Raw genomic sequence first — 25,545 nt, 5'->3', positions numbered from 1 at the left:
GCCCGCACTACATTTTTAAGTCCTACCTCCCTTCCCCCAACGTCATCTTCCAACGGTTAACCCCACCATATATAGCTCCCCTCTTCCCTTCCCTCTCGTAGGCCAAGAAAACCCACAGAAGAGAAGAGGAGAGAGAGAGATGGCAATGGCGGCAGAGGATGGTTGTGAGAGTTCGGCTGCAGGTTCTTCTTCTAATTCTGCGGTGAACTGGTGGGCAACGTCCATGCAGGAGGTTCATGGGAGTCCGCTCTGCAGTTGGCCGAGCCACTGCGACGTCCAGCTGCCTTGGAGGGCTGCAGGCGGGACGGCGGCCGGCAGCAGGAGGAGGAGGGCCGCCGACCCAGCTTGCTGTAATGGGGAGGAGGAGGAGGAGATGCTGTCCACCACCAATTCGTTCTCCGCTAGGTACCGGTCGAGCCTGGGCGTGGAGTCGCAAGATGTCATGCCCCAGTCCGGCTCTCACGTCCACCTATCCCTGGAGCCAACAACGCCACCGGGTGCCCACGTCTGGAACCAAGTCTTCCAGTAAGTACTACCAAGGCATTTGCCTACTTTATACTCTCTCTCTCTCTCTTTCTTCCCATCTAGAGAAATACTGTTTTCACCTTTTTTGGCAAATCCCAGTGCGTTCAGCATCGCCGGTTTGCTGCTGTCTACTAATCATATATGGTGTTAGCGTCTTGGTTTTCTAGGAAACGAGTAATGTTTTTAATTAGCATGTAAAATTCGTGAACATTGCGAAACTGTCGAAAAGGAAAGTTATTGGAAATTCTTAGTACTTACGCAGTCTATAGTACATCGACTATATATTGCACAACCTTACTTAATTTTCTCTGCGTGTGTGGATACGTTGTCTTTGTGCTGCTACGATCTTCTCACGGTGTACTACTACAAATATTTTCAAAATCAGCAGCAGCAGCAGTAACGCTCATCTTGAACTCTATATTCACCCCCGGTAAATTAAAGTGGTAGTAACGTCAACAGTTACAGGTTACAGAACAAGTGCGGAAGATCAAACAATAGAAGGCAGAAAGTGGAGCACCTGCTAAAGCTTTGAGATGGGCTCTTCGGGTTAAGTCATCTCAGGAGAACCCTCGAATCTTCTATCATGAAAAAGACTAGAGAAAGTTTACCTTCTCTGGAACAGAGAACTTCCAGTTTTGTTCAGAATTATTTTCCAGTAGCGAGTTCACAGTAACATATAATAGGAATAGTTTCTATTACCTAAAAAAACAAGCCATATATTTTCCCTTGTATCATTGCCTATATTCACTTGGCATGCACTTGAACTGCATGCAGCTCAGGAAATCAACTGTTTTATGGCTACACATGATCACCTATTGAATAAGTTTTGTTGTTTTTACCATTATAATCGTCTACCAAATTATGTCGATGTTTGTGATTTCATAGAATTGTATAATATTTCTTCCATATGGATGGTAACTTGAAGTTCACACGCACTCAGATGAATGCACGCTACGAACACACACACACACATGCACGAAAGTTTCTGTAATCTTTTTCTTAAGAAATTGATGTTTCGCTGTTGGACGTAGTGGTGTCGGCAGCAATGGAGAATTGCCACATAACCAAGTCGATGGCGACAAGTTGCTTGCAGCATTTACATCGAAGACATTGAGAACAGAAATATTTGAGCCCCCTCCAGATCACTTTAGCAAACCAGAAACCAATTGGGAATTTACAAACTACAGTGGTGGATTCGATCACGAAAAATTGAATTTTCTTGTGAATAATTGGTCAATCGCTCCTCTTGATTCTCAAGCCGCCCAAAATCTCACTGATGAATCGGCTTCCTCGTGTACCACTTTGAATTCTGCACTTAACCTGTACCAAGAGGGCAATCTCAGCCAGTTTGACCTGAGACCGGAGTTCAAGCTGGACAATCCCAGTTCTTCTTCCTATTCTGACGGCGGCAGCGGCGCTGGAAACACGATGAACCCCGTCAGTTTCTCACCATGTTTTAGGAATTACAGCAAGGAAGGAAAGCAAATTGAAGCTTCTAATGCTCCATTCGGCGCCTCCAACTGTGGGACTTATGGAGATGATCAGTTGTCATTGAGTGGTTCAAACGCAGCTGATAGGCCTTGGCGTAGCACTAGAAGTGCTGCAGATGTAATCTACTTTGGATCAGGGACTTTAAACAAACCATTATTGGATTTTCAAGCTTCAAAGATGCATATGAAGGGCCCGGAATTGCAGAGTTGCAAGAAATCTTCTCACGAGACTTCCCTATCGGTGAGAAACCCTCTTAATTCTTCCATAACTGTTTCTGTCGTATGCATAGAGAGGACAAATAAGCTACTAATCCCGACCCCGGAAAATCCTTGTGATATATGATTTTTTTTTTTTGCTTTTTTCAGTGAAATCTATATAAAACGCATATGCATGCAAATAATGTAAGAGAAAAAAAAAACGACTTATCACATAGCTATCAGAAAAGAAAAACACTCGGGATTTCATTATTAGGACAGGCTGAATTCTAAATGCATGTCAATATGGGGGGCATTTGATTGAATGTGAAATTTTGCTTGCACATTTTTCTCCATTCTATGGTGAAACAGTCCTGCTTTTTCTCTCAATTCAAGCTAAATTAATGAAAATAAAGAAGAAGATATGTTTAATATGTGAAATTTTCATCCGTGTTTGATTGATGGGATGAAACCCTTTAAAAGTAGGGTGAAATTTTGTCGAGAGAAAACTTTCGTATGGGTGCATATGGTACAAATTGAATTGGTTTGAACCTAATTAATTTCTTCAATTTTGAACTGTCATGGTAAATTCTGCTGTAGTTGGTTAAAAAAAACTATTTTCACATAGGTACTGTAAAGAAAGACGAAAAAAAGAAAGAACTGAACTTCATGAACTTATATATGGATGCAGAGTAGAGACAATGTGAGAGGGGAAGCTGGCAGTTCTGATGAAACGAACAAGAAGAAGAAGATGGAAGATGATTCTCATACTGTACAGAAAAAGCAAAAGCAGGAGGGCTCCAGCGTGCTTTCTTCTAAGGTAATTAATTATAGTCAGTAAGCGTTTTCTGCTGCATCAGGCATAAACATTTTTCAACAGCGGACGACTTTGTGATTGGAATGAAATAGCCAATAATGAATGAGTTGTACAGTTGCAGGTCCCAAAAGTAAAACTCGGGGACAGAATCACAGCTTTGCAGCAGATTGTAGCACCTTTTGGAAAGGTCAAAAAAGCGACTCCTCTCTCTCTCTCTCTCTCTCTCTCTCTCTCTCTCTCTCTCTCTCTCTCTCTCTCTCTGTGTGTGTGTGTGTGTGTGTGTGGGTGTGTGGGTGTATTCGAAGATAAGTTCAAATGGAGCAGACTTTGCAAATTGCACCACGATGGCAAGATTCAGGCGAGTGTGAGCGGTAGATCAACAAACGATCGATTTCTTTTCTTAAATTTTTTACGCTGATAATATCGCAATTAAGAATGAGCACTTGCGCCTTCAGAGTATGGAGAGATGGCTCTGTCCCTCTCTCTCTCTCTCTCAATAAAGTGGAGCCAATCCTGTTGTCTTATGTGACATCTCAACATGTCATTTCAGGACACAAGAAAAACCTGTACAAGATGGTCTCCACGTCACTCTCCACTGTGATCTTTATTGGTAGCAGGAGCATCTTTCTCTCATATGCACTCAAGCATGCATGAGGTCTTTATGCATCAAAATGCAGTTGGCATATATATTGTACCTATATGATAACCACAATACATATGGTCAATTGTTTATATAATCTCTGTTGCTCATTGTTCCTTGATTTTACTGCAGACTGATACTGCATCTGTACTACTTGAAGCAATTACGTACATCAAATTTATGCAGGAGCAAGTGGTGGTAAACATCTCAACTTGAGACTCCAGTTAATTATCACTAAGAACACTTATGGAACTTATAGCAGTATGAATCTCACCATTGTGTACTACGGGTTATTTGTAGTTGCTGCTTAATCATCCATATATGAAGCCTACTCCAAGCACGCAAAGGGTAAGAATTTAAGCAAAAGCTCTTCGAATGAATAACGGTTATTTATTGCATGCCAAGTGCACCTAGAAGTGGCGCCACCTCATTCAGCGATCAGAATTCGAAACTTTGTGGCTCCAATCCATCAAACATGGGGAATTTAAAAGGTTTATCCTTAATCCTGCTTGGTTTTCTTGATCAGGACCATAATTTATGGGGAGGAGTCGAGAGCAGGGCAGAAGCGAAGATGGACTTGAGGAGTAGAGGCTTATGCCTTGTTCCCATTTCATTCACTCCTCAAGTATGCCGTGAAAGTACAGGAGTTGATTATTGGACCCCTACTTATAGAGGTTGTTTGTATAGATGATGATCTCTCGCTCGCTCTCTCTCTCTTTGCGCTTGAGGAAGGTAGTATAAAGAAATGAACAATGACAGAACTTTACAGTGCATCTTGGCGTGTTTAAGGAGGCAGGGTCCAAGGAAAGCTGATATTTAGTTGTATTGGAAGACGGATTTCGATGGGTGCAGCTCATGTTTCTTCTTTTGTTCTTATTTTCATGCGGTTGAATTTTAAACATGTGAGTTGACATTCTGAACCGCTGAACTCTCATGTTGTTAATTAATCACTAATGTATACCTTTATTTATTACGTCGATTTGTTTTGTATTGTGTTGACTACTCGTATCATCTTATGAGCAAAATGCAAAGTATGATGCCAAGACCAAGTTGTGCACAATCTTCAAATCTCATCGGCATCATCGAGCTTGAGCTAGATTCAAATTTCATATGTGCTTGTCATATTTGATCGGAATTCATGAGTACTCAAGCTTGAATGAGCTATGTTTGGCATTGAATGACTCAAGCACGATTCATCGCAAAGATTACTACCTGAACTTACTCGAACCAAATGAATTCAAGAATCGAACCGAAACATGCCTTGCTAGCTTGGTAGCTCCTTTTGAAAGACGGCATGCAGGCTGGTTGTTATGGTGCTCTTCAGGGATCTTTTAGCAAGTGAGACAGTAACAAAGTATTACATGAATGATCTGTTTTAAAGATTGGGACATATTCATGAAAAAGAATTAGTGTTCTAGTTACTAAAAACCCTCTTTCACTCCCTTGTGCACCTTGAATATACATGCATATTCTTGTCTACAGCTCAATATACATGCATATTCTTGTCATAATCTTGGTTACTTCTCTTGTAGTTACGTGGAAACTCAAAAAGGAACTCTCTCTTCAGAGACATCTGATAACATTAGAATGATACATAAAATATTAGCACGGCTCCTACTTGAGGATGACAATAGAGAAATGGCTAATTAACATTACTAATTAACATTAAAAAGGCATGCATGTCTTTAATACTAAGTTGGAAAAAGGAAAATTTCTCTCTTAGAGACCTCGTTCAACCATATAACACTTAAAGTGCCTTCTTTATTCCGAAGAAGACTAACGGACACGCTCACTCTCCTTCTTCTTGCCTCATTTTAATTCCATTTCTTTAATTCACTTCTACACTTTCTTCTTCACCCTTTCAGCTTCTTATTTAAATTTCCCTTCTCTTAAAAGTTTGACTAAAAACTCGTCATAATTTCATAGAACTAATTGCTCCAAGGTGCGTTGTATAGCTTGTAGGTCTGGTAGGCCTAAGAACAGCAGTCATTTTTCATGAGCGAGGTTAGATTATAGTATCAGAATTTTGGTGGAGGTCGAAATATCATTTTTCAAAATTTTTATATAGGATAAACAAAATTTTTAAAAATTTACTTTTAACATTAAAAAAAAAATTGAGGGGCCAGCCCCACCTCGGTAGGTCGAAGAACAGGGGCAGATTCAGTAATTTTTCATGAGAGAGGCTAGATTATAGTATAAGAATTTTGGTAGAGACTGAAATATCATTTTTCAAAATTTTTATATAGGATAAACAAAATTTTTAAAAATTTATTTTAAAATTTAAAAAAAAATTGAGGGGCCAGCCCCACTTTGGTTTTGCCCTATCGGTGAAAGCCCCAATCGTGTGTTTTTATGGACACTACTCTTCTGAATTATAAATGGTGGTAAACGCTACTCTCTAGTTGAAGTTGAACAAAGTAATCATAATTTTACACAAATCCGAACCAATGTTGAACTGGCAAGTAAAAACGTAGCGATGGGCTTCAGCATCACCGGATATCCTTATCCCCTCCTAAGGAACAAATTTAGTTTCCAAAGTATCTTCACATATGTTCTCTTTAATGAATGAATGAAATGCCCTTAGGTCGTCTTTAATTTTGACAACATTTTACATAAAGACAAGGAATTCGCCTTTAAGCACAAATTGGTATGAAATAAAAAATGTCATTGCATGAGTGGCCTACGGATGCTTCACAACTTTTTTGGAATATTTAGTCATATGAAAGTATAAATATATGTCTAATTGTAAAATAAATATGAATGCTATAAAGAACTATCATCATTAATTAGTGTAAATTAAGTGCATCGGTTTTGGGTAATTTGATCTTAGGCATTTTTACTTTTCAACGGGCCTCATGCTACCCATACACAAAAAATGTGTGTGTGTGCACACTCGTCCATGCTTAGTTTCTATATACAAAGCATAGTAAGTTAATTAATATTTAGCAATCAATGGTACAAGTTTTTCGCCATCGGCTAGCTAGCTTTCGAGCACATTTACTAAAAACAAGAGAAAGTGACAACTTAGTTACATAATTTTTTTTTACTAAAAACAACATGATTGATGAGCACATTTACAAGTTCATACTCGAAGAAAGGGGTTAACATTCATTATGTTTCTTGCTAGATGGGCGGAACACGAGCTAATTAAAGATTATACGTTCATCATGCAATTGTCAGAAACTATATAATATGTCAGTGTGCACTCGAAAACACGCATTTAAATTTCGTGTGAATCAACGTCGAGAAATTTTTCTTTTACAGGTTTGCTCATTTTAAAAATAAAAAGAAAACATGTTCTGCTGTTTTTTAAAATATTGGATCCAATAGGAGATTTAAAAGTCAACGAGTAACATGACCTCAAAGTTCAAGCAAGCGTGTGTATATATATATATATTAGAGCTTCACCCACCTACCCACATGGTTAATTAGATTTAAGAGTTCAAGAAGTCAATATCCAAGGTGGGTCTGCCCTGCTTCAATACCTAACTAAATTCATTTGGATCCAAATGTTGGGGGGTTACAACTTACAATATTGAATAGCATTTGGTTTAAAACTTCGTCAACCTACTCGATTTTAAGGGCCGTTTTAATGTTTTTGATCTAAGATAAGAGGCGGTGAGATTCAAGATCCTTTGATTTCACATCCATGGTTTTTCAATAAGCGTGATTACTAGAAATGCATCTTAACTTATTAATTTAAAGTAAATTGATGAATGTTAAAAACAAGGAAAATAACAAGACCGTAAATTTTGAGGCGGGCTTCACGACGGATGACGCCCGGGATCTGAAATCCAGGTAATCAAACGCGTTATTAAGATTTCGGGTCAATCAGTGTATTGGATACGATCGCGAGTTCCCGACCCATTAACTGCCCTACCCAGATCTGCTTCTAATCCGGGTTGGACATCCAAGATCCAACTCTGATAAGCGAGAGAGAGAGGGAGAGAACACCTATAAGTGGAGCTGAGAGAAATCCCCCACACTGATCCTCTTCTTCTTCTGCTACGCCATGATCTTTGGCGCTCTTTCTTTCCTTCCTTCGCTCCCACACTCCGTCCAGCCATCACTTCCTTTCCGTTCTTCCTGCTAATTGAAAACCCTATTCCCAGAACTCATCGAGGTTGTTTTTTTTAAAACCTCTTCTTTTCTTTGCTTCTCCCGAGGTGTGCTTGCCCTAGTTTTTGCGCGCGAGATTTCGCTCTCCAGTTTCGCGGTTTTTTCCCCCAATTTTTTGAGATGGAGAGCGGGTTAAGCGATGATCACCAGGGCATGTTGGTTTCCTTCATGGAGATTACGGCATGTGACTCCACGGACAAGGCTCGGCAGTTTCTGCAGGTTGTACTCCCTCTCCCTTTCTCTGTGCCCTTGTTAGTTTATTGGATTTCGAAGAGGAGCTTTGTATTATTTTATCCTGGCTGCATTGTTAGATTTAGGGTTTGTGACTTTTAGCACTAAGTGTGAACTCGAGGATTGCAATGCGGGTGTGATGTCTTGATGGGGATCTTTGGTTTTAATTAAGTCTAAGTTGTGCGTTCTTCGGGTAGTAAGATTAAGATGTTGACATTGAAGATTTTTGTACTGTGCGCTTAATAGCTTGCGAATCAAGTCCTCGTCTCTGTTTCAAAAATGAATGTCTTAAGCCTCAAACGCCGTCTACCTTTCTTTTTTTTTTCCCCCAATTTTCTCGTCATCCAAATGCCATTTGCAAATGCGGTGGTCTTCCTTTGTGAGTTCGCGTGTACTTTTCCGAGCAATGTGTCACATGGGTTACCTTTCTTCCTTTCTTTTTTCTTTTTCGCAATTTTCTCGTCATCCAAATGCCATTTGCAAATGCGGTGGTCTTCCTTTGTGAGTTCGCGTCGCGTGTACTTTTCCGAGCAATGTGTCACATGTGCAATATGATTTACTCTCTTGTTATTCGGTTGTTCTCATGCTGTGTGATTCCAATATCAAATTATAAAGCAGCATGTCCTTTATGCGTTTTTTGCTGTGCCTGTGGACGAAAATCCCTAGTGAAATCTGCGCTGGAGTTTCCCCACGTTAAGACGGAGGGAAATCAATTCTAAAATAGTCTGGGGCCGTCCAGCTATCTTGTCCGATCTATAAATGACGGAAATATACGGAGAGGCCAGTTATGAACGAAAAGTTAATAGAAGTTCAATATGATGAATGCACTAGCTGGATGATTTGCTGCAGCCTTTTTTTCAAGAAAATAGAACTATTGATTTATAGGTGAACAGTGATAATGGCTGTCTTAATAGCGTTTTTTCTGATTCTATTACTTAATTGATTGGAAGAATTTCAGATGTACGTGTTTCCCTTTTAATAAGCAAGTCATATGCACTTGCATGTCCTTCTTCTTCAATGCCAATGCAATATTCTAAGGGCAATACAAAATTTCTGTTTCTAGGTGACGAATTGGCAGCTTGAAGAAGCTATTCAATTGTTTTACGTTGGAAGTGATGGCAGCGGAGCTGCATCAACATCTGTTCTTCCATCTTCAGAAACAACTACTACACTACCTCCTGAAAGCTCCAAGTATGTTGAAGACAGTCGCCTGCTCAGTTGATGGATACATGCACCTTTTAGTTTCTCCAAGATAATTGTTCCTTGTAAGTGTGGGACTGCTAATCTTGATCTTTCTGCAGTGACACAAAAGCTTTGAAGAGTGAGGATGAGGATAATGTACGCCCTCCCCTACCTGTAAAACGTGAAGCTCTTTATGCAGATTCCTTTATTTATGGGTATGTGGAACTTTTGGAGTTGACTTGAATTGTACATCTCATATGAATGATCCTTAGAAGTTAGAATATCCAAAGATTCTTCTAGTGAGAAATTTGATTTGAGTCTCTTGCTTGCCCATTTATAGTATTAAGAAATTTGAAAATTATAAGCTTCAAGTCATAAAGTGAAAAAAAATGTCGCTAAAAAGTATTTCGAAAACTTGAGTTATGACTTATGAGTTGCGTTTGCTGGTTTGATTGGTCAATCATATCGATTTTGCATGTCCTTGTGAGACCTTTCATTTTTTATTATCATTATTTTTGGTTTCTGACAAGCTGACATCATCATCATCTCTCTCTCTTTCTCTCTCTCTCTCTCTCTTTTCAAATGACACACAACACACACAAACAGCACGCTTCTGTGCATGCACTTACACATCACATCCACGTGCATGAAGTGGTTAAAATTTTTGTGCAACATGGAACAGTATCTACAATGAAAAAGTAATGCTACTAATGAAGTTCTACTCTGGTCTTTTATTTCTTTTCAGCTTTTATTTTTTTTTTTCATATGGGACAAGAAGAGCTCCAAAAACCATGTGCTGAAGTTGGCTTAAGTTCTCAAAATGAAGGTTAAAAATTTTGGTGCGTAGGTCCATCTCTTTGTACAAACTGGCAGGGCTCCACCTCTCTGCCGTGTCAGTTGGAAAAGGGAAAACCTCATGCTTGGTCTCATTCTTGATTGCTCGTTAGCTAAATTTCTTCTAACTTTGTAATTATGCTATCACTCTGGAACAGTGCATGCCTTTAAATTTTATATGGACGCTTGTCTAAAAGCACACACATACAAAAGGAGGAGGTTCTATGTTGACATTGCTGTCAAGGAAATGTTTTTGGATTATCTTTTTGTGAAGCAAAGGTGATGGTGCCTATTTATTGAAATTTACAAAATTGCCCTTTTAAAATGTTTCGTGTCACATGGAAATGATGGAATGAGAAGTCAGTTATTTTCCCTTTGTAAGGGTATGGACACTTTTCTGTTGTGGTACCATTTTTCATTAGAGCGGTATCTAGCTTGCTTTTTATCAGGTGATAAGCTGTTGCTATCACTTCTTTCATTCCAGGAACCGAAGGCCTGGCTATCCTTCACACCAACCTAACCCAGTTGTTGCATTTCGAAATTTTGCTGATGAGGCTAAGCATGTTGATGTTTGGGATTCTAATAGAGCTGCTAGTTCTACAAGTGAAGGTTCCCGTGATAATCTTGCTTCTCTATATCGCCCTCCATTTGACTTGATGTATCAAGGAACTTTTGAGCAGGTATATGGAATCAGGTTGTTTTATTGTTTAGTTCAAATGCTTGTTTGTCCTGTGCTTTTGCCCCATACTTTGGGAGAGTAGAATTTCTTAAGCTTCTTATATACTAATTTTTCTTTCTTCTTGTGTCATGTGCAATGATCAACAGATTAATAAGGCATTCTAGGTTAAAATAACTTGATCTAGGATGCTTTTCCTACTAGGAAGGGTATGTTGATTGTATCATCGTCTATAATCGCTGGCATTGTTCTCAGCAATTTGTTGAGAAGATTTGCTTTCAAGATACAGTTTTTTCTTATATGATACTGGAGAAATCTTGAAAAGTTTAGAATTTGAAAAATATAATTAATTATAAAAAAAAGGTCTGCACTCTGAAGTAATACATTTTTGATATCTTTCTTGCAAAAACAGTACAAATCACACATTTAACAACTATGAAAAATGAACTTTTCTTTTAAAATCTCTCAATTATCTGCAATATCTAAGGAAAAGTGCATTTAAATCACAGATTTTTTTATTCTGGCAATGTTTATGTGTTGCCATTCTTTAGGTTCACTAATCCATGTAAGTTCTTATGGATGGGGATGTAGACGCTTGAAATCTCTACTAGATACCTCTTGGAGCTTTTCTGACGTTGTTCTACTTCTTTCAAGCAGCACAATCAGTGACCACTGCTGCCTCAATTTCTGAGTTCATTTTTTCCCCTTCTTTTCTTGCTTACAAATTAAGTATATCCGTGAATTGCTTCAGCTTTTATTTAATAGCTATAGGTGTGTTTATGTTGTCATTAGAAATGCATGGACATATTCGTTATAGCATTCCAATCAATGAAAACAAATTCTTGCCTCATTGAATATATATATAGCTATATGACTTAGTGTATTTATTATGTTGAGGCACTTCTTATTTCCTTTTCTCCCTTCTACTTTGTTGTTGTTGTGTCCTTTTTTCCTTATTCTCCTCCTCCTCTTTCTCTACATATGATAATTTTACTGTATCTTTTATACCCAGATATAGAATTATTTGTTTTTGCTACTTGTTTTCCATTTTTCGCTTGTTCTCTGACCCGAAAATTTTCTTGAGCAGGCAAAATTGGAAGCTGCTCGTGTGGGTAAGTGGCTCATTGTGAACTTGCAATCTACTAAGGAATTCAGTTCTCACATGGTACTATTCTTTTTCTGATGCTTTTAATCACTGCTATTTTGCTGCTTGCAACCCAACTTATAAATGTCTCAACTGATGAAGTTGAATAGGGATACTTGGTCAAATGAAGCTGTTGCACAAACAATCAGCACTGGTTTCATCTTCTGGCAGGTTTTCCACTGACTAGAAGTCTTGTTTTTTGGATACCATGTTTATTTTTGTGGTTTTGATTTTATAGTGGATCTAATAAATTTTAAATTTTTAACTATGAACTTGATATTGGGGTTAAGGTGTAATGATGTATCTGATAGAGGGGTACTTGAAAAATGTAGGAAATTGACCATTATTATATGTCCGACTAATATTTGTCAAGCACTTAGGGCTGACAAGTATAGAGTGTGATAACCCTTTTGTCCTTCAAACTTCTTGGATGTCACACTTACATAATGAATAGTTACTTAGTTTGCTGTGAATGAAAGGACGCATGTCCCTTATGCTTTGCATTATTTTCACTATTAAGTGGCATGATAAGTAGAAAGAGTGGTGGTGATACATCACATGCTGCTACAGAGTAATTGGTTGCAAGTAAAATAATATTACTTTGCCAAATGGATGGATGGGTTACTAAGCTGTGTTCTATACATCTGAATGTCTGTGTTGATTTTATGTTTCGTTAACTGTTTTTGATCTCTTATTTGGTTTCAGATTTATGATGATACATCTGAAGGCAAAAAAGTCTGCACTTACTATAACTTAGTGAATATTCCTGTTGTCCTGGTCATTGACCCCATCACAGGGCAGAAAATGCGTTCATGGTGTGGCATGGTTGAACCAGAGCATTTGTTGGAGGTATGAACATTGATTCTCGATGTGCTCTTACAAGTTATAAAATACAGTATCATTAAGATTTCTGTTAGTAATATTTTCAAGTGACGCAGTTTGTCTCCATTGATCTGATAGATGCCTTTTGTTTTTGTACTGTGCCAATAGGACCTTATCCCATACATGGATAAAGGTCCTAAGGATCATCATATTGCTCACCCTTGCAAAAGAATGAGAGAAAATGCTCAAAACGGTGCACTGAAGTCAGGTATTTAGATAAATTATTCTTTTACCATTTATGTAAACATAATTTAAAAATGTGACATGCATAATTATTTTCTTTTTGGAATTCTGTAATTTTCACTTGTGAAATTTTTAAATGGATGTAACTCTCCTGTAGATATGCACTAAATACGGAAACATTCTACAAGAAATTTGTGGTGTAGCTTATGCTCCATATTTTTTTGGGCATCAGTTCAGTTAAAGTGAGAGAAATTTGATCAACATTTTGTCCTGGGTGAGGATTAGGACACCTTCTGGAGAAAGGATTGGGGCACTTTGTATCAGGTCCAATTGTAAGGTAGCTTGCTTCCCAAGAGCCATGCCTCCAGCTGCCTTGATTTATGGGTTCCTTTAGATGTGGTTGAATTTATGAGTTGTTTCTCCCTCATTCTGAATTGGTACGAATTGCTAATCTTAAATTTGCTGGGGTGGTTCCACGATCTAGATTCAGGTTGCCCTGGTCATCATTTGGTTTAAGTGGTCCCGTCTTGCAGTCTCGGTAAAGTTTGACCTATTCTCGAGTCAATAGACTGCAATTCTCGCCTTGAGACTTTTGATTATGTGGCTGAAACTGCTTTTGTTGTATTACTCAGTGATCAAGTGTTTGCCTGAGTTAGTAATTTGGCATTGACTGTTTGGTTAGAGTTTGTTTTTCTTCTGAAAATCTGATTAAGAATGTGGCACGGTGATATAAATCTAAATTTTTTGTACTTTTGCTTTTCTTATTGACAATGCATTTAAAATTTTAAAACTATTTTCCTTTAGTTTATGATTTTAGTGGTAGTTGCTCTTTACTCTTTAGCCATGGGCAAGAAGCAAGTCTAGATTTCTCAATTGGTGTGAAAGTTTACTGATATGGGCTGTTCTTCAAATGTTTAAATTTCAGTAGTGTTCAAGTGAACGTTGATGCGTAAGTTTACTTTGTTGGCATCAAATAAAGAGTTCATATGCCTCTCATGTGGCCGGTTTTTTCTATCTTTGATGATTGTTCAATAATTTTCTGTACATGTTCCACTGTCGCAATTCAGCGGCTTCACTAGCTGATAATCCCAATGAAGAAGATGAGGATGTATTGAAAGCTTTAGCTGCCTCCCTTGAGGATGTAAAACGACCTGCCTTACCTTCTGATGAAGACAAAAAACCAGAAAAGGAGCAAGAACCTGAAGTTCCCAAGAGCGCAAAACCATTGTACCCTGTCCTACCGGATGAGCCTAAATGCGATAGCAGTCTTCTTTGCAAGATTTTGGTCCGTCTTCCTGATGGTCAAAGATTTCGGAGAAACTTTCTTCGAACAGATTCAATACAGGTATGTCATCCCAAATTGGTCTCTGACATCTTTCTGAGCTGCTTTTAACAGATTTACATTTTTTACTGTAAAAAAACCGAGTTCTTTTTCCTCACTGATCATCCCAACATTTTGAAAATGTTGTATTCTGAATCTCTGATGGACTAGGCTTCTTAAGATGTTTGCATGATCTGATCTAAACTGATTTCTTATTCGTGAAACAGCTGCTATGGTCTTTCTGCTGCTCCATTTTGAAGGAGGCCGAATCTCGACCATTTCACTTGACTCAGGCAATACCGGGGGCATCAAAGCATCTGGATTTTAATAGCAATCAGAGCTTTGAGGAAGCCGGCCTTTCCAACTCAATGATTTCACTTACATGGGAATGAAGAAGGTTGGTATCGTTTCTGCTCTGGCCATTTTATTGCCATATTTTGAGGGAAATGATGTAAGAACGTAGACCTTAGGAGATCGGTCATGTTCATTCCCTTTTTTTAGGAGCCAGTGCGGCTTTAGATCCATCAGTTATTGTTTTATTATCTCTCTTGCACCCCCTTCGCTTTTCATGTATATAATATTTTATCTAAGATGCTACAAATGCAAATACCCTCTTAGTAAATGAAATCACAATCTTGTCCTGGAATTTCAACTTGATTTTCATGTTGATGCAACTTTATAATGGGACATGCTAGAATTGAGCTGATCCTGCCGACAGGCAGTGCTTGCATGTGAGGCCAGAAACTCGAGGCCTCCTCTGTCTTAGTAAAGCTTTAAGTGGTGGCATGATGAAGTTTGGATCCATTCTTGAATTCTCCGGCCTCTAAAGGGCTGTTTGCGGTGTCTGCGTCTCTCTCTCTCTTCTCTCTGCCTACAGGATGCACCTATACTGGATGTCTTAGCAGCTGTGCTTAGAATGAACAAAAAAAAAAAAAAAAAACTGGCGTAGCATTCCTTTAATCCTGGTGCTGGATTTGGAATGAGAGTAGGAAGTCTGATTAATAATAAGTATTCGGGTTGAAGCTATAGAGTCTAAACTATTAATCTCTGGGTGGGATATGGTTCTTTAAATTTCATTCAAGCCTTTGAGTGATTGTGTGACCTTAAAAGATAAGTTTTTTGGGTTCCTTCTCTTAGTTGACTTGGTATTGTGATTAAATACATTTTTGGACCTGGATTTGGTTCTGTATTTAGTCGATGCCCTCTTCGTTGGCACCACTCATGGAGACTCAAATTCAGCAATTGTCGTGCACGCAATCAATATGCCCTCCCTGTTTCCGTTTTAGGTTTCAAGATCGTAAGAGAATTATTATCCTTCTGAATTGCCTACTACCGTGGGGGGTCGTCACTCGTGAGAGTCTCTTTTTCGCCGTATGACCTCCTACATCGTCTGACACACGTTGCGCATCTCGCCTGAGAAATTTTTTTTTTTACGTATTTTTATCAAATTTATGCGCCACGTCTGAAAGTCTTAAAAGAAATTTTTATATCAACCACTTAATTTTGTAAATATTTAAAGCTGACGGAGTAATGTTTTACTAGCGAAAAGCGCACAACCTATCGGCGAGTTTGGAGCCCATTTGTAACAGCGTACTTGCGCGTCTGGTTATTAAATGCTGAATGGAGGCCTAGAGAAACCAACCTTCAGTGAGAAGCAACTGTGATCCTCAGTGTTCACTTCCTCTAATGAGACAGCGGGTGCAAATCGAGTGATTTTACTGGACATTCGATCTAACCAAGTAAGTTTAAATCACATACGATTAAAAACTAACTCTATCCATTAAGTTTATTCAGATGTGAATTAATCTATCTAATTCCATTTAGATTTAGTCTTACACGTGGAGTAGCATAATAACCCAACTGGAGTGATAATTGTGTTCGAATTGAACTCCAAATCCAGTACGAACAAAATGTGCCGTCAGGGCCTAAACTAAGAAATTTTCACCAGGAACGAGTTTGAAAAGTATCAACTCTCACTCTGTTTGCGGAGATAATGTTACATATGTTTTTAAAAGACGGAAAGATATCAAACGGAAATATATGTTGCCTGAAATTAGTTTTCCATACTGTGTTTTTGATCAAGATTCCTTAGAGCAAATAATGTAACAAAATTCCGATAACTACCCAAAGTTGAACGGATCAAATTTGGTTTACACAAAATCTACACCGAACTTTTCTGGATCTTTAAAATATATGGATTAGTTTGAATATACATTCGACTGATTTCGGATTTGTGACAGGCTAATTAACATTCGTAGTACTTTTTCATTTGAAAGGATAATATAAAAAGTACACCTGCTTTTTCGTCTTGCATTTCATATATGCACTTTGACCTCATCCCGAACAGATGCTGGAGGAAAAAGTCTAGATCTAATGAATTAAGCGTCGTGGAACACCGAAGAACGGACGCCAAACATTGTAGATGATGAGTCCTGTCCGATTTTCTCCGCTCCATGACAAACCAGTCATCACAGCATATTACGGTGCACTTCCGAGAACAGTGCGCCTGTTCTTGACGTTCTAGTAATGGGAAGCAAACAGTAAATTCTAAAAGGACATGAAATTGCCTCTGGTATATATAATGCAGCTTGAAGTTGGGGGCCAGAATTTGCATCCCCACTTGCCTTTCAGTCTCAGAATGGTGCTTGGAAACAGCTAGCTAACTACCTGCAGCAGCCTTTTAGAATGCACCTTTCCTCTTCCACCAAGAGAAGAAAAAGTGGGATAAGTAGCGTACTGCAGCTTAAATTTAATATGAGGAACACCAGCCTTCTGCTCTACACGCATCTGGGCCCAGTTGTCTTTCTGGGCAGTTCTCATTTCGAGCTAAACTACAAAAAAAAGTGATGGCCGGCCCCCTGTGGAGAGAACACCTCGTCTATGTTAGCTTGCTGGCCCCAGAGAAGGGAAATTTTGCCTTTCTCCTTTCCAAAGGAATTGAAAGATGCCCTCGAGTAGAAATGTTGAGAAAAAGATGTCAAATTTTCTGCTTGTTTCAATCCAAGAGGGAGTTTATCATGAAACACTCTTCCCTCTGTTGCTGCGGAGGCCTCGATGTTTCGTTGTTTTTACATCTTCTTTAACTGATTGCTTAGTGGCTTCTTAAAAGGTTTCTTCACGTGATGGTGCTGTGAGCTCTACCAACTGCTCCTCAACTCGGGTTTAGTGCTTAAAGCTATTAGGGGATTTCAACGAGTCTAGTCTAATTACCAGCTAATAGGTAAATTAGTGGCTCAGTTAAAAGGTAAATTGCACTGCCAAGGGGAATGGGGGCCTTTTGGTCTTTTTCATGCAATGGATTATTATCCTCAGCCAAATATGAAATCATAATATATATATATATATATATATATATATATATATATATATATATATATATATATATATATATATATATATATATATATATATATATATATATATATATATATATATATATATTGAGAGAGAAAGAAAAAAATCTTGGCAAGTCAAGCCACTTGATCTCTAAGGTTGCAATTGATAGCATCCGATTTTAGATTTGAGGTTGCATAAATAGTTGTGTTTTTGAGAAATCCTCACTTTAAAGTTTTAAACAAACTAAGAATCTCCTTCGCATGAGTTTCAAATCTGTGCTACAAGTTAAAAACCATAGATCTAACATCATCAGATGAAAGGATGGTCTGATCATCAATTCATGTATATGAGACCGCGCTCAAACAAACACTTAGTTGACGCTGGAGAAGCTGAGCATGTTTTGACTTTTTAAAAAAAAAAAAAAACCAAAGAGGTATTTTGCTTGTTTTTCACAAAAAAGAAGAAGAATATTTTAGTCATCTTGCAAAGATTTCCCCTTTTTTCATTTTTGCCATTATAGGTGGATCTTCTTGTTCACAAAAAAAGAATTAAAGGTATTTTAGTCATTCCACAACTGAATAATATCTAGTCTATCAAGTAGACTGTCTCATAATATGACGGGATACACGGGCGTGTGAGCGAGGATACACTTTATCCAGGATAAATTGTCTTGAACAGCTTATGCTGTAACGAAGTTGTTCAGCGCGGGCCATCGATCCTTCTCTGTTTGAAGTGGGAGGGATGTACGTATTCACTTGGGTGCAACTAGTCCCATCGTAGGATTGTGACCTTTTTAGACCTTCTTTTGATGATGAAGGTCTACACATGAGAGACAATCGAGCCCAGTGAAAGTTTTTACTACTTTTAGATGGATGAGGACCGTGGGGTCCCTCAAAATAGTGAGACTTTTGAATCCAAAGTGAAGACATCCGAATACGACTTACCGAGCTGGGTCGGTCCGAACTTACTTGAGCCCGATCAAGTGCCCAGCGAGCCCACTTGAACCCTATTTTGGTTCCTCATCCAAAATGACAAGCGGTTCTGTCTTATGAAGAAAGAGGCAGGCTAGGGAAGTAGGAAAGGGTAGCCGTTTATCAAATATAGCAGACATTTTTGACAACTCAATTCGTACTTCAACCCTTTTTCCCCGGCGGTCAAACACCTCCAATGCCTACCTGCCGCTACAAAGAAACGTTTGCCCTTTCCCTTACAATTTTTAAAAACCACTAATGCTCGTTTCCAATATTAGATCACACTTTTCAATAAATCAAATAAAAACCTCAAGTATACATATATTTTTTTAAAAAAATCCTAGTCCTTTGTTAAAAAAAAATACTAAAAAGGGATCTCTTTTTTATGTGTAATGATAGTTCAAAAAAATGATAATTTCTATATGTATATGATTTGAAGTTGACTTGAATTAACCTTCATCCTCAGTTTGACAGGGAAAGAATGTCAACTTCAACTTCTCAACCAAGTAGCAAAAGAGTGTCAACTTCAGCCTCTCAACTAACCAACTACCCAATGTTTTGCTGCCAAATTGCAAGTAATGAATGTAGTGAGAGAATGACTTGTGATGACAAAATTTGAATTTGTATCTTTGCATCTTCAGTTTATAAGGAAGGATCATTCATATTTTATACTCTCATTTAAATACAAGGCAGTATTCTTGTCAGTAGTGGTGTGTCGGCCTGGCTCGTCAATGAAATGTCAGCTTTTTTTTTTTTTACTAAAATAATAAAAAGTAAATTGCTTTTATGTTTGTAAGCAGAGAAAAAGAACAAAAAAAAACTTTTTTAAAACCGTGACGCAGGATGACTTGAATCATTTTGCAAAATTATTCATCTCAGATTTTCATGTCCACAGAATTGGTGTACAAACTTTTAATATTTTTCTACCAAGAAAATCCTTGCCACCATGAAACTTTTGAGGCCTGTGGAACGCTGAAATAAGTTGTAAGCATAATTCCATCTTCTTAAGATCGATTCTCCAAATTGAAATCTCGTTATGTTATTTCCGAACGTCTGCCACATCCTAGTGCCTTCAGCAATATGTATAATCCATATATGACAGTTCTTGCGCAAACTAATTTCTAAAGAGTGCTGTGCGTTGTGAAATCAAATTTTTATTATTTTTTTGGTGACAGGCAGATCTAATCTCTATATTCTAGAGTTTTAGCCGTATCTAATAACTGAGACAATTGCAGTGCTTTAAAAATTAAAGACTGCACACAATGAAAAGGCCACAAAGAAATTAGAAAAAGGTAAAAGTGATCAGAAAAGTGAAAGGCAAAAAAGAATCGGCAGGTTTTTTACTTTCCGCTGAACTTGTGTTGATAATCATTTCAACTTGCAGCAAAAATTACAAACATCAGACCCTCGAATCAAAAGCCAGCAGCACAGTATCTTGGCTCAGACTGGTCAATAATCTCCCCACATATAATATTGGCACGAGAGACCCCACAAAGTATAGTGGGAGATCTAGAGAGAGAGACATCCAAAATTAATCCGAAACATCCTTTTTTTTTTCTTCCCACTAATTTTCGATCTCTCGAAAGAATCAAAGACTTTCATTTGGTAAGAATACATACAGTTGAAAGCCTTCAACAAGAGATCATAATTGAATGATCACTACATTAAGAAAAAGAAGGAAAAAATGCGAAGAAAAGAAAATTTTCTTACAGTCAGCAACTAAATGATGACAGTGATACTCTCCTACAAGAAACAAGGAAGAGCACCACCCATCATCACAGCAGCAGATCTTGTTCATCTGCTGCCGCCGTTTCTTTCGGAGGCCATGGAGTGAATCGCACTAGAAAGGTTGTTGACGGCGGAGATGAGACCCGCGAATCCCTGCCTGTTCATCTCCGTCCTGCTCTCCTCCATGTGCAGCTTCCTCTCCTCCATATCGAGAAACGCTCGGTGCCTCTTGTCCTTCTTCTCTTCGCAGGCAAGCAGCGCTCTCGACAACACCGACGCGCTCTCGACGATGCTGGACCCAAGGCCTTTGGTTTTCCTTCTCTTCACCTCCAAGCTGCCTTCTGTCTCCGATGAATCCGTCGTCTCTTCCGCTACATGCTCATCATTCGCAAATCAATATATTGTATTTCAGAAAAGAGAAGAAGAATATTTAGGCTATAGAATCATTTGCAAAGCAATTCAACGAACCATCTACCATGATAGGAAAAGGAAAGGCAATCATTCGCAGTTTTTGTCTGGTTCATTCTTAGGTTTCTATCCGGAAATTATTGTTATACACGTAAAGAATACTAAAACCACGAGTAAAAATGCCAATTCGGTAGACAAGAATAGGCTATAAAGAGTGGTTTTGAGAACCGTATGATTTATTCTTGGCATCATATATGATGAAGATTATATCGGAAGAAATGAGCTCTAGAAGACTATAATATATATGTACAGTTTTCATCATGATATCAAGTTTGCGGTTGCGAGGTACTAGGAATGTTTGAAAACTTCTGTTGAGATGGATCATGCAATCATATGCTAAACCAAAAATAAATGGAGGCTACAGCAATATGAAATCTACATAATATTGCAATCGTCCAGGGATATAACATTTTTATCCTCAGAACAGTGAAAAGATCTTATAGTGAAACAAGGATCTTACTTACTTCTTCGTTCGCGTGGAAGAAGAACATGAAATAATCGACGCCAACGATAATCATGATCCCGTTTGCTCTTTAAAGAAAAAAGGTAGGAGATTTCTTGGGTTAAGAGACTACGATCAAAGTACACTGGAGATACTTGGTAGTCAACATGGTAACCGAGTTGAGTAAGATCTTTGAAAATAAATTACCGTGCGAAAGATAAACAAGTTACAGCACATACTAATAAGAATAATGAACACTTGTTGATAGAACGAATACAGAATGCAGATCGAGGGTCGATCAAGATTTTCCAAGGGATGCGATTGATTGGCAATAGAAGATGCAAGAAACGAGAGTCCGAGCAACTTATAGGAAGTCTTCTGGACGTCACACGGAAACCAACACATAAATTCACGTCCCTGAAATTTCAACTTGTATTCTACACCTGGCCTAGCCAGTTTGTCGTTTTTAAGGGTAAAAACTAAAAGGGGTGTTAATGGCATTTAATGAATAAATGTGGCTCCGTTCTGCAACTTATTGGCAGCGAAGGGGAGAGAAAAGGCCCCGCTTGGGGGGCAATGACGAAATCGTCCCCGCGACAGAGAAGCTCGACGCACGGTCGTCAGCGTCAACTACTGAACCAAAGGGGTACAAAGGGTATTTCGCAGGTGACCGTCTTTATTTTCTAGGAGGAAGCGTCGGTGGTGGCGGAGGCCGGAGGCCGTGACCTCCCATCAACATAAAATGACGAGAATGACCTCGCAGACGGATTCGTGCAGAGGAAAACCGTGGCCACCAGTTGCGTCATAAAATAAGAGCATTACATCGATGACAGGAAACGCCGGGGACGAAACCGCCAAATCAGAAGTCCGTCGGCGGAGGAGCGCCACCACTCCCGGCGGACATCTCCCGTCATTTCGATATCACAGGCACAGAGGCGTCAGAGTAGGACGCTTTCGTCATTCCATCAAATATAAGATACAGAACGGTCATTTGCCAGACCTTGCACGCACAGCGGGGCGGGGGGAGAGGGAGAGAGAGAGAGAAAGACCTGAGATGTGTGGATGCGGAGGTGATGGTGGCTCCGCCGGCGGAGGCTGAGGAAGCTGGGAAAGAGGCGGAGGAGGAGGAGGAGGAGGAAGCGGCGGTGGTGGAGGAGGAGGTGCAGCAGCACCACCAACGCCCAAAGGGTGCTGCTGTTGTTGGTAGGTGGCAGGCGGCGCCACTAGCCTGGGGGGGAACCGCCGGTTGACGACCTCGTGTAGGGCCTCGAATACCTCCCGAGCGAGATTGGAGGGAAGGTTCCTCTCCTTCCGGTCGTGCTTCTCCATCTCCCAATAGGACGGGCGGCCGGCGATCGGCCGGCTCTCGTACTCCCTCACCTTCTTGTAGTCCCTGAGGAGGTTGTCCCACTTGTCGTTGCACTGGTTCTGGCTCCGCATACAGCCGCTGCTCCAGCAGTAGTTCTCGACCCACTTCCACCGGAGCTCCGCCGTCTTGTTCCTCTCCCTATCCCCTCCCCTCATCCGACGTTCGTCGTCCATCTTCTTCGCCGTGATCAGGATCATCGTCTCCTGCAGCGTCCAGTTCCCTTTCCTATACTCCCTCTGCCCGTTCGACGTCGACGGTGCAGATGTGGCCGTCGTGTTCGTGGTGGTAGTGGTCGTCGTTGTGGTCGTGGTGGCGGTGGCACCTCCACCGCCCGTCGGTCGGGTCTCCACCGGAAGTATCGCCGTTCTGGAGATCGGGTCGCTCATGCCTCACTCTCTGTCTCTCTCCGGAAGGAGGATCTTGACGGTGGCGATCGAACGGGGTTTCGTTCTCGAGCGCTGCTCTCTTTATTTTAGTTTTTCCGTTTCTAATTTTCTCGGTTTAGCTTCGTTACTCATCATTACTGATTAATGTTGTTGTCTTTCAGGTCCTCCAAGTCTTTCTTATCCTTGGCTCTCCCCAAAATCGCATACGTATCCCCTTCTCGAATCTGGATCCCGAAGGTCCACTCGTACGATTCGCTAATTATTCTCTATAAGTTAATTGGATCATTGTTTTATTTTTAGATTTTATCATTTTCCTCGTATTTTTTTTCTTTTTTAAAAAAAAAGAATACTTTCAATGGTGGTCTTTTCGTGAATTGTTGATCGAAAAAGCCAATTTCAGTTGATTCGGGTCATTGTATTTGTGGCGAGGAAAAGTGCAAAAAGACGGGGCTATTTCCGTCATATCCTCAACCCAACGTACAAGTAAGGGCCATTTTTGTCACAGTGGGGAAGAAGCGAGCATAATTTGTTTCTTCCATAATCAAGGGCCGAAGATTGTGACGCGTCGCGATACAGGTTTTGACGGCATCGGGTCGTACGTGATGGCGTAGCCCGAGGCCCCTTCACTTTCTTTTCTCCAAACTACCCTCGGACCTTCTTCGCGACCCGAAACCAAAATTTCGGAAGAAAAAACGAGCTCACTTCCGTCTTTTTCTTCACGAAGTATCTAATTATCCAGCTGCCGTAATCAAATTCCCTTGAGTCTAGGAGAGGTAGCCAATAAAAATAAATTCATTGTGTTTTCTTTAAAAATTGAAGCTATTTCGGAAGGACTGGACTACTGGTTAAGTTGGCCAAAGAGCTGTAATTTGCAACAATTGCCAAGGGTGATACAGTGATTGGATAAAATTTAGTCACTTAAAAGAAAAGATGGTCGGTTGTCAGGGCCGCTGGCCTTCCACCACTTGAAAAGTGGAACGGACCCCACCGGGGGAAAGGTCAGAGAGAGACGCCATTTTACAGTACTACCCCTTAGCCGGCCATTCCGATGAATGACTGTTCTTGATGACTTGGTAGAACTGGAAGGTGTCGATTATTATTATTTAAAAAGCAGAAAACTAATTAATTAGACTTCGTGTCTATGAGCAGATGGCCGAAGCCTGAAGAAAACTCGCAGTTTATTATGTTTGCAAAGAGTGCCATTAACGACCAGAAGAAAGAAAATGGAAAAGAAATTTTCTTGACAGTAGGATCGGTGGGATGCATTTGTTTCGTAGCTGAAACGTGGGTTGAAGGGAGTACCACGGCCTGAAAAGAGAGAGGTGACGTTTATAGGGGCAGGCAGAAGCTGCAGCACCTGCGCCCTCTGCTGCCGCGCTGCTGCCTGCTCCATCTGCATCTGCAGCCCCACCACTTCCTTCTGCCTACGCTCAGTCAAACCCCACCATGGTCAAATCTCGGTTTGACCGTGCTTTATCTTAATCCATGCTTATCTGCTGCTGCTTCGCCGGAGCCGGCGTCTTTGCCCCCGATTCAGTCCATCTGCCTTCCGGTGGCCCCTTTGCTTCCCGTGGGAGCCAGTGTAAGTTATTAACCTCCTTTTTTTTTTTTTATCAGTTTTAGCTCATTTGTAATGCCAAGATGGGCCTCTGCTCACTTTTCATCTTAGATGCTGTTGCTCATATGGTCAAAAGAAAAAAAAATTACGATAAACTTCACAGTTCATGGAAATACAGATCTTAACTAAGGCTTCAAATTTACGCTTGAAAAACTTAACTGCTTTGGATGTTTGATTTACGATTAGGAGATATTCTGATCTTAAATTCATAGACTGTCAGCATTTATAATCAAACTTCATGCATCAGAGGAGATCAAGCTTCCCCTAAAATGGTTCAGGGCAACTGTCTGCGCGCCAGTGGAGCCTCTCACTTTTCCAACCCCGCTCCATGCCCTACTTCTGATCCCCTTCACAGTCTATAATATGTCCCAAATATGTATGCTGAATTTATTGAACTATGGAAATGGAAGTACCTGGAAGACGTTGAGACCCCGGTTCTCCTCCCCTCTGTCCTAGATCTATCTAGGACTTGAGTAAAAAGTAGGACACCCGTCGACGATTAGAGTGTAGTTGAGACAAATAACGGCCACAGGAATCAATCTTCTTTCATGGCCGCTGGACTAACCAACACATTACGCCTATCAAAAGCAAGTTTAATGGTCTATGGATTGATGCATTTCTGCCTGGATTTGCTGTGGAATGCGATCATTAATTATGGCGTTTTAGTTCCTCCTGGATCTTGTGTTTGTGCAGTTATTGCAGTTAGTTAGTTCTTTATATTATCAACCGTAAACTTCATAGCCGCGCAAATCTGTTCTCCAGATTTTCTAAGGAACGAGAAATCTCGTGATGAACATTTTCAATTTATGTTGGGTAAATGCTAGACGGGGAAAACAATATTAAAAACATATATATATTATGTTAGTTGTTGTTAGTAATAACACAATACGTGCAATACTTAGAAGACGGACGTTCTAGATATATTCTTACCATTTTTCATTATTTTATCAGTTTTTTAGAATGTCATGATTAACTACTTAAGGTGTTT

General features: G+C 39.7%; 3 protein-coding genes and 1 pseudogene across 4 annotated transcripts; 3 read left to right on the top strand and 1 right to left on the bottom strand.

Annotated features, from left to right (window-relative positions):
* On the top strand, positions 1–4,640 carry LOC116259803 (transcription factor bHLH112-like). 2 transcript variants are annotated; one of them, XM_031637727.2, is made up of 7 exons: positions 1–525; positions 1,557–2,256; positions 2,902–3,030; positions 3,149–3,214; positions 3,800–3,865; positions 3,968–4,015; positions 4,194–4,640. In XM_031637727.2, exons 1-7 carry the CDS (start codon positions 140–142, stop codon positions 4,356–4,358), a joined length of 1,560 nt encoding a protein of 519 aa, XP_031493587.1. In that variant the 5' UTR covers positions 1–139; the 3' UTR covers positions 4,359–4,640. The 2 variants fall into 2 exon arrangements, with proteins under 2 accessions (XP_031493587.1, XP_031493586.1); XM_031637726.2 differs by having other exon boundaries at positions 24–525; positions 3,143–3,214.
* A 584-nt stretch (positions 4,641–5,224) lies between these two features.
* On the top strand, positions 5,225–5,320 carry LOC116261611 (U6 spliceosomal RNA; annotated as a pseudogene).
* A 2,322-nt stretch (positions 5,321–7,642) lies between these two features.
* On the top strand, positions 7,643–14,891 carry LOC116261347 (plant UBX domain-containing protein 7). The gene is made up of 10 exons (XM_031640064.2): positions 7,643–8,005; positions 9,081–9,208; positions 9,319–9,414; positions 10,518–10,713; positions 11,797–11,874; positions 11,956–12,024; positions 12,559–12,702; positions 12,844–12,943; positions 13,986–14,263; positions 14,467–14,891. The coding sequence occupies exons 1-10, from the start codon at positions 7,907–7,909 to the stop codon at positions 14,629–14,631; spliced, it is 1,353 nt and encodes a 450-aa protein (XP_031495924.1). The 5' UTR covers positions 7,643–7,906; the 3' UTR covers positions 14,632–14,891.
* Positions 14,892–20,077: 5,186 nt separating this feature from the next.
* LOC116260125 (trihelix transcription factor ASR3-like) lies at positions 20,078–23,050 on the bottom strand. Its single transcript, XM_031638219.2, has 2 exons — positions 22,234–23,050; positions 20,078–20,645 (listed from the first exon to the last, which is right to left on the bottom strand). Exons 1-2 carry the CDS (start codon positions 22,937–22,939, stop codon positions 20,341–20,343), a joined length of 1,011 nt encoding a protein of 336 aa, XP_031494079.1. The 5' UTR covers positions 22,940–23,050; the 3' UTR covers positions 20,078–20,340.
* Positions 23,051–25,545: the final 2,495 nt, after the last annotated feature.

The sequence above is a fragment of the Nymphaea colorata genome, chromosome 9 (genome assembly GCF_008831285.2).
Source record: "Nymphaea colorata isolate Beijing-Zhang1983 chromosome 9, ASM883128v2, whole genome shotgun sequence".
Taxonomy (NCBI): Eukaryota; Viridiplantae; Streptophyta; class Magnoliopsida; order Nymphaeales; family Nymphaeaceae; genus Nymphaea; species Nymphaea colorata.
The sequence above is the reverse complement of the archived record's forward strand: the minus strand, read 5'-3'. Positions and strand labels throughout refer to the sequence as shown.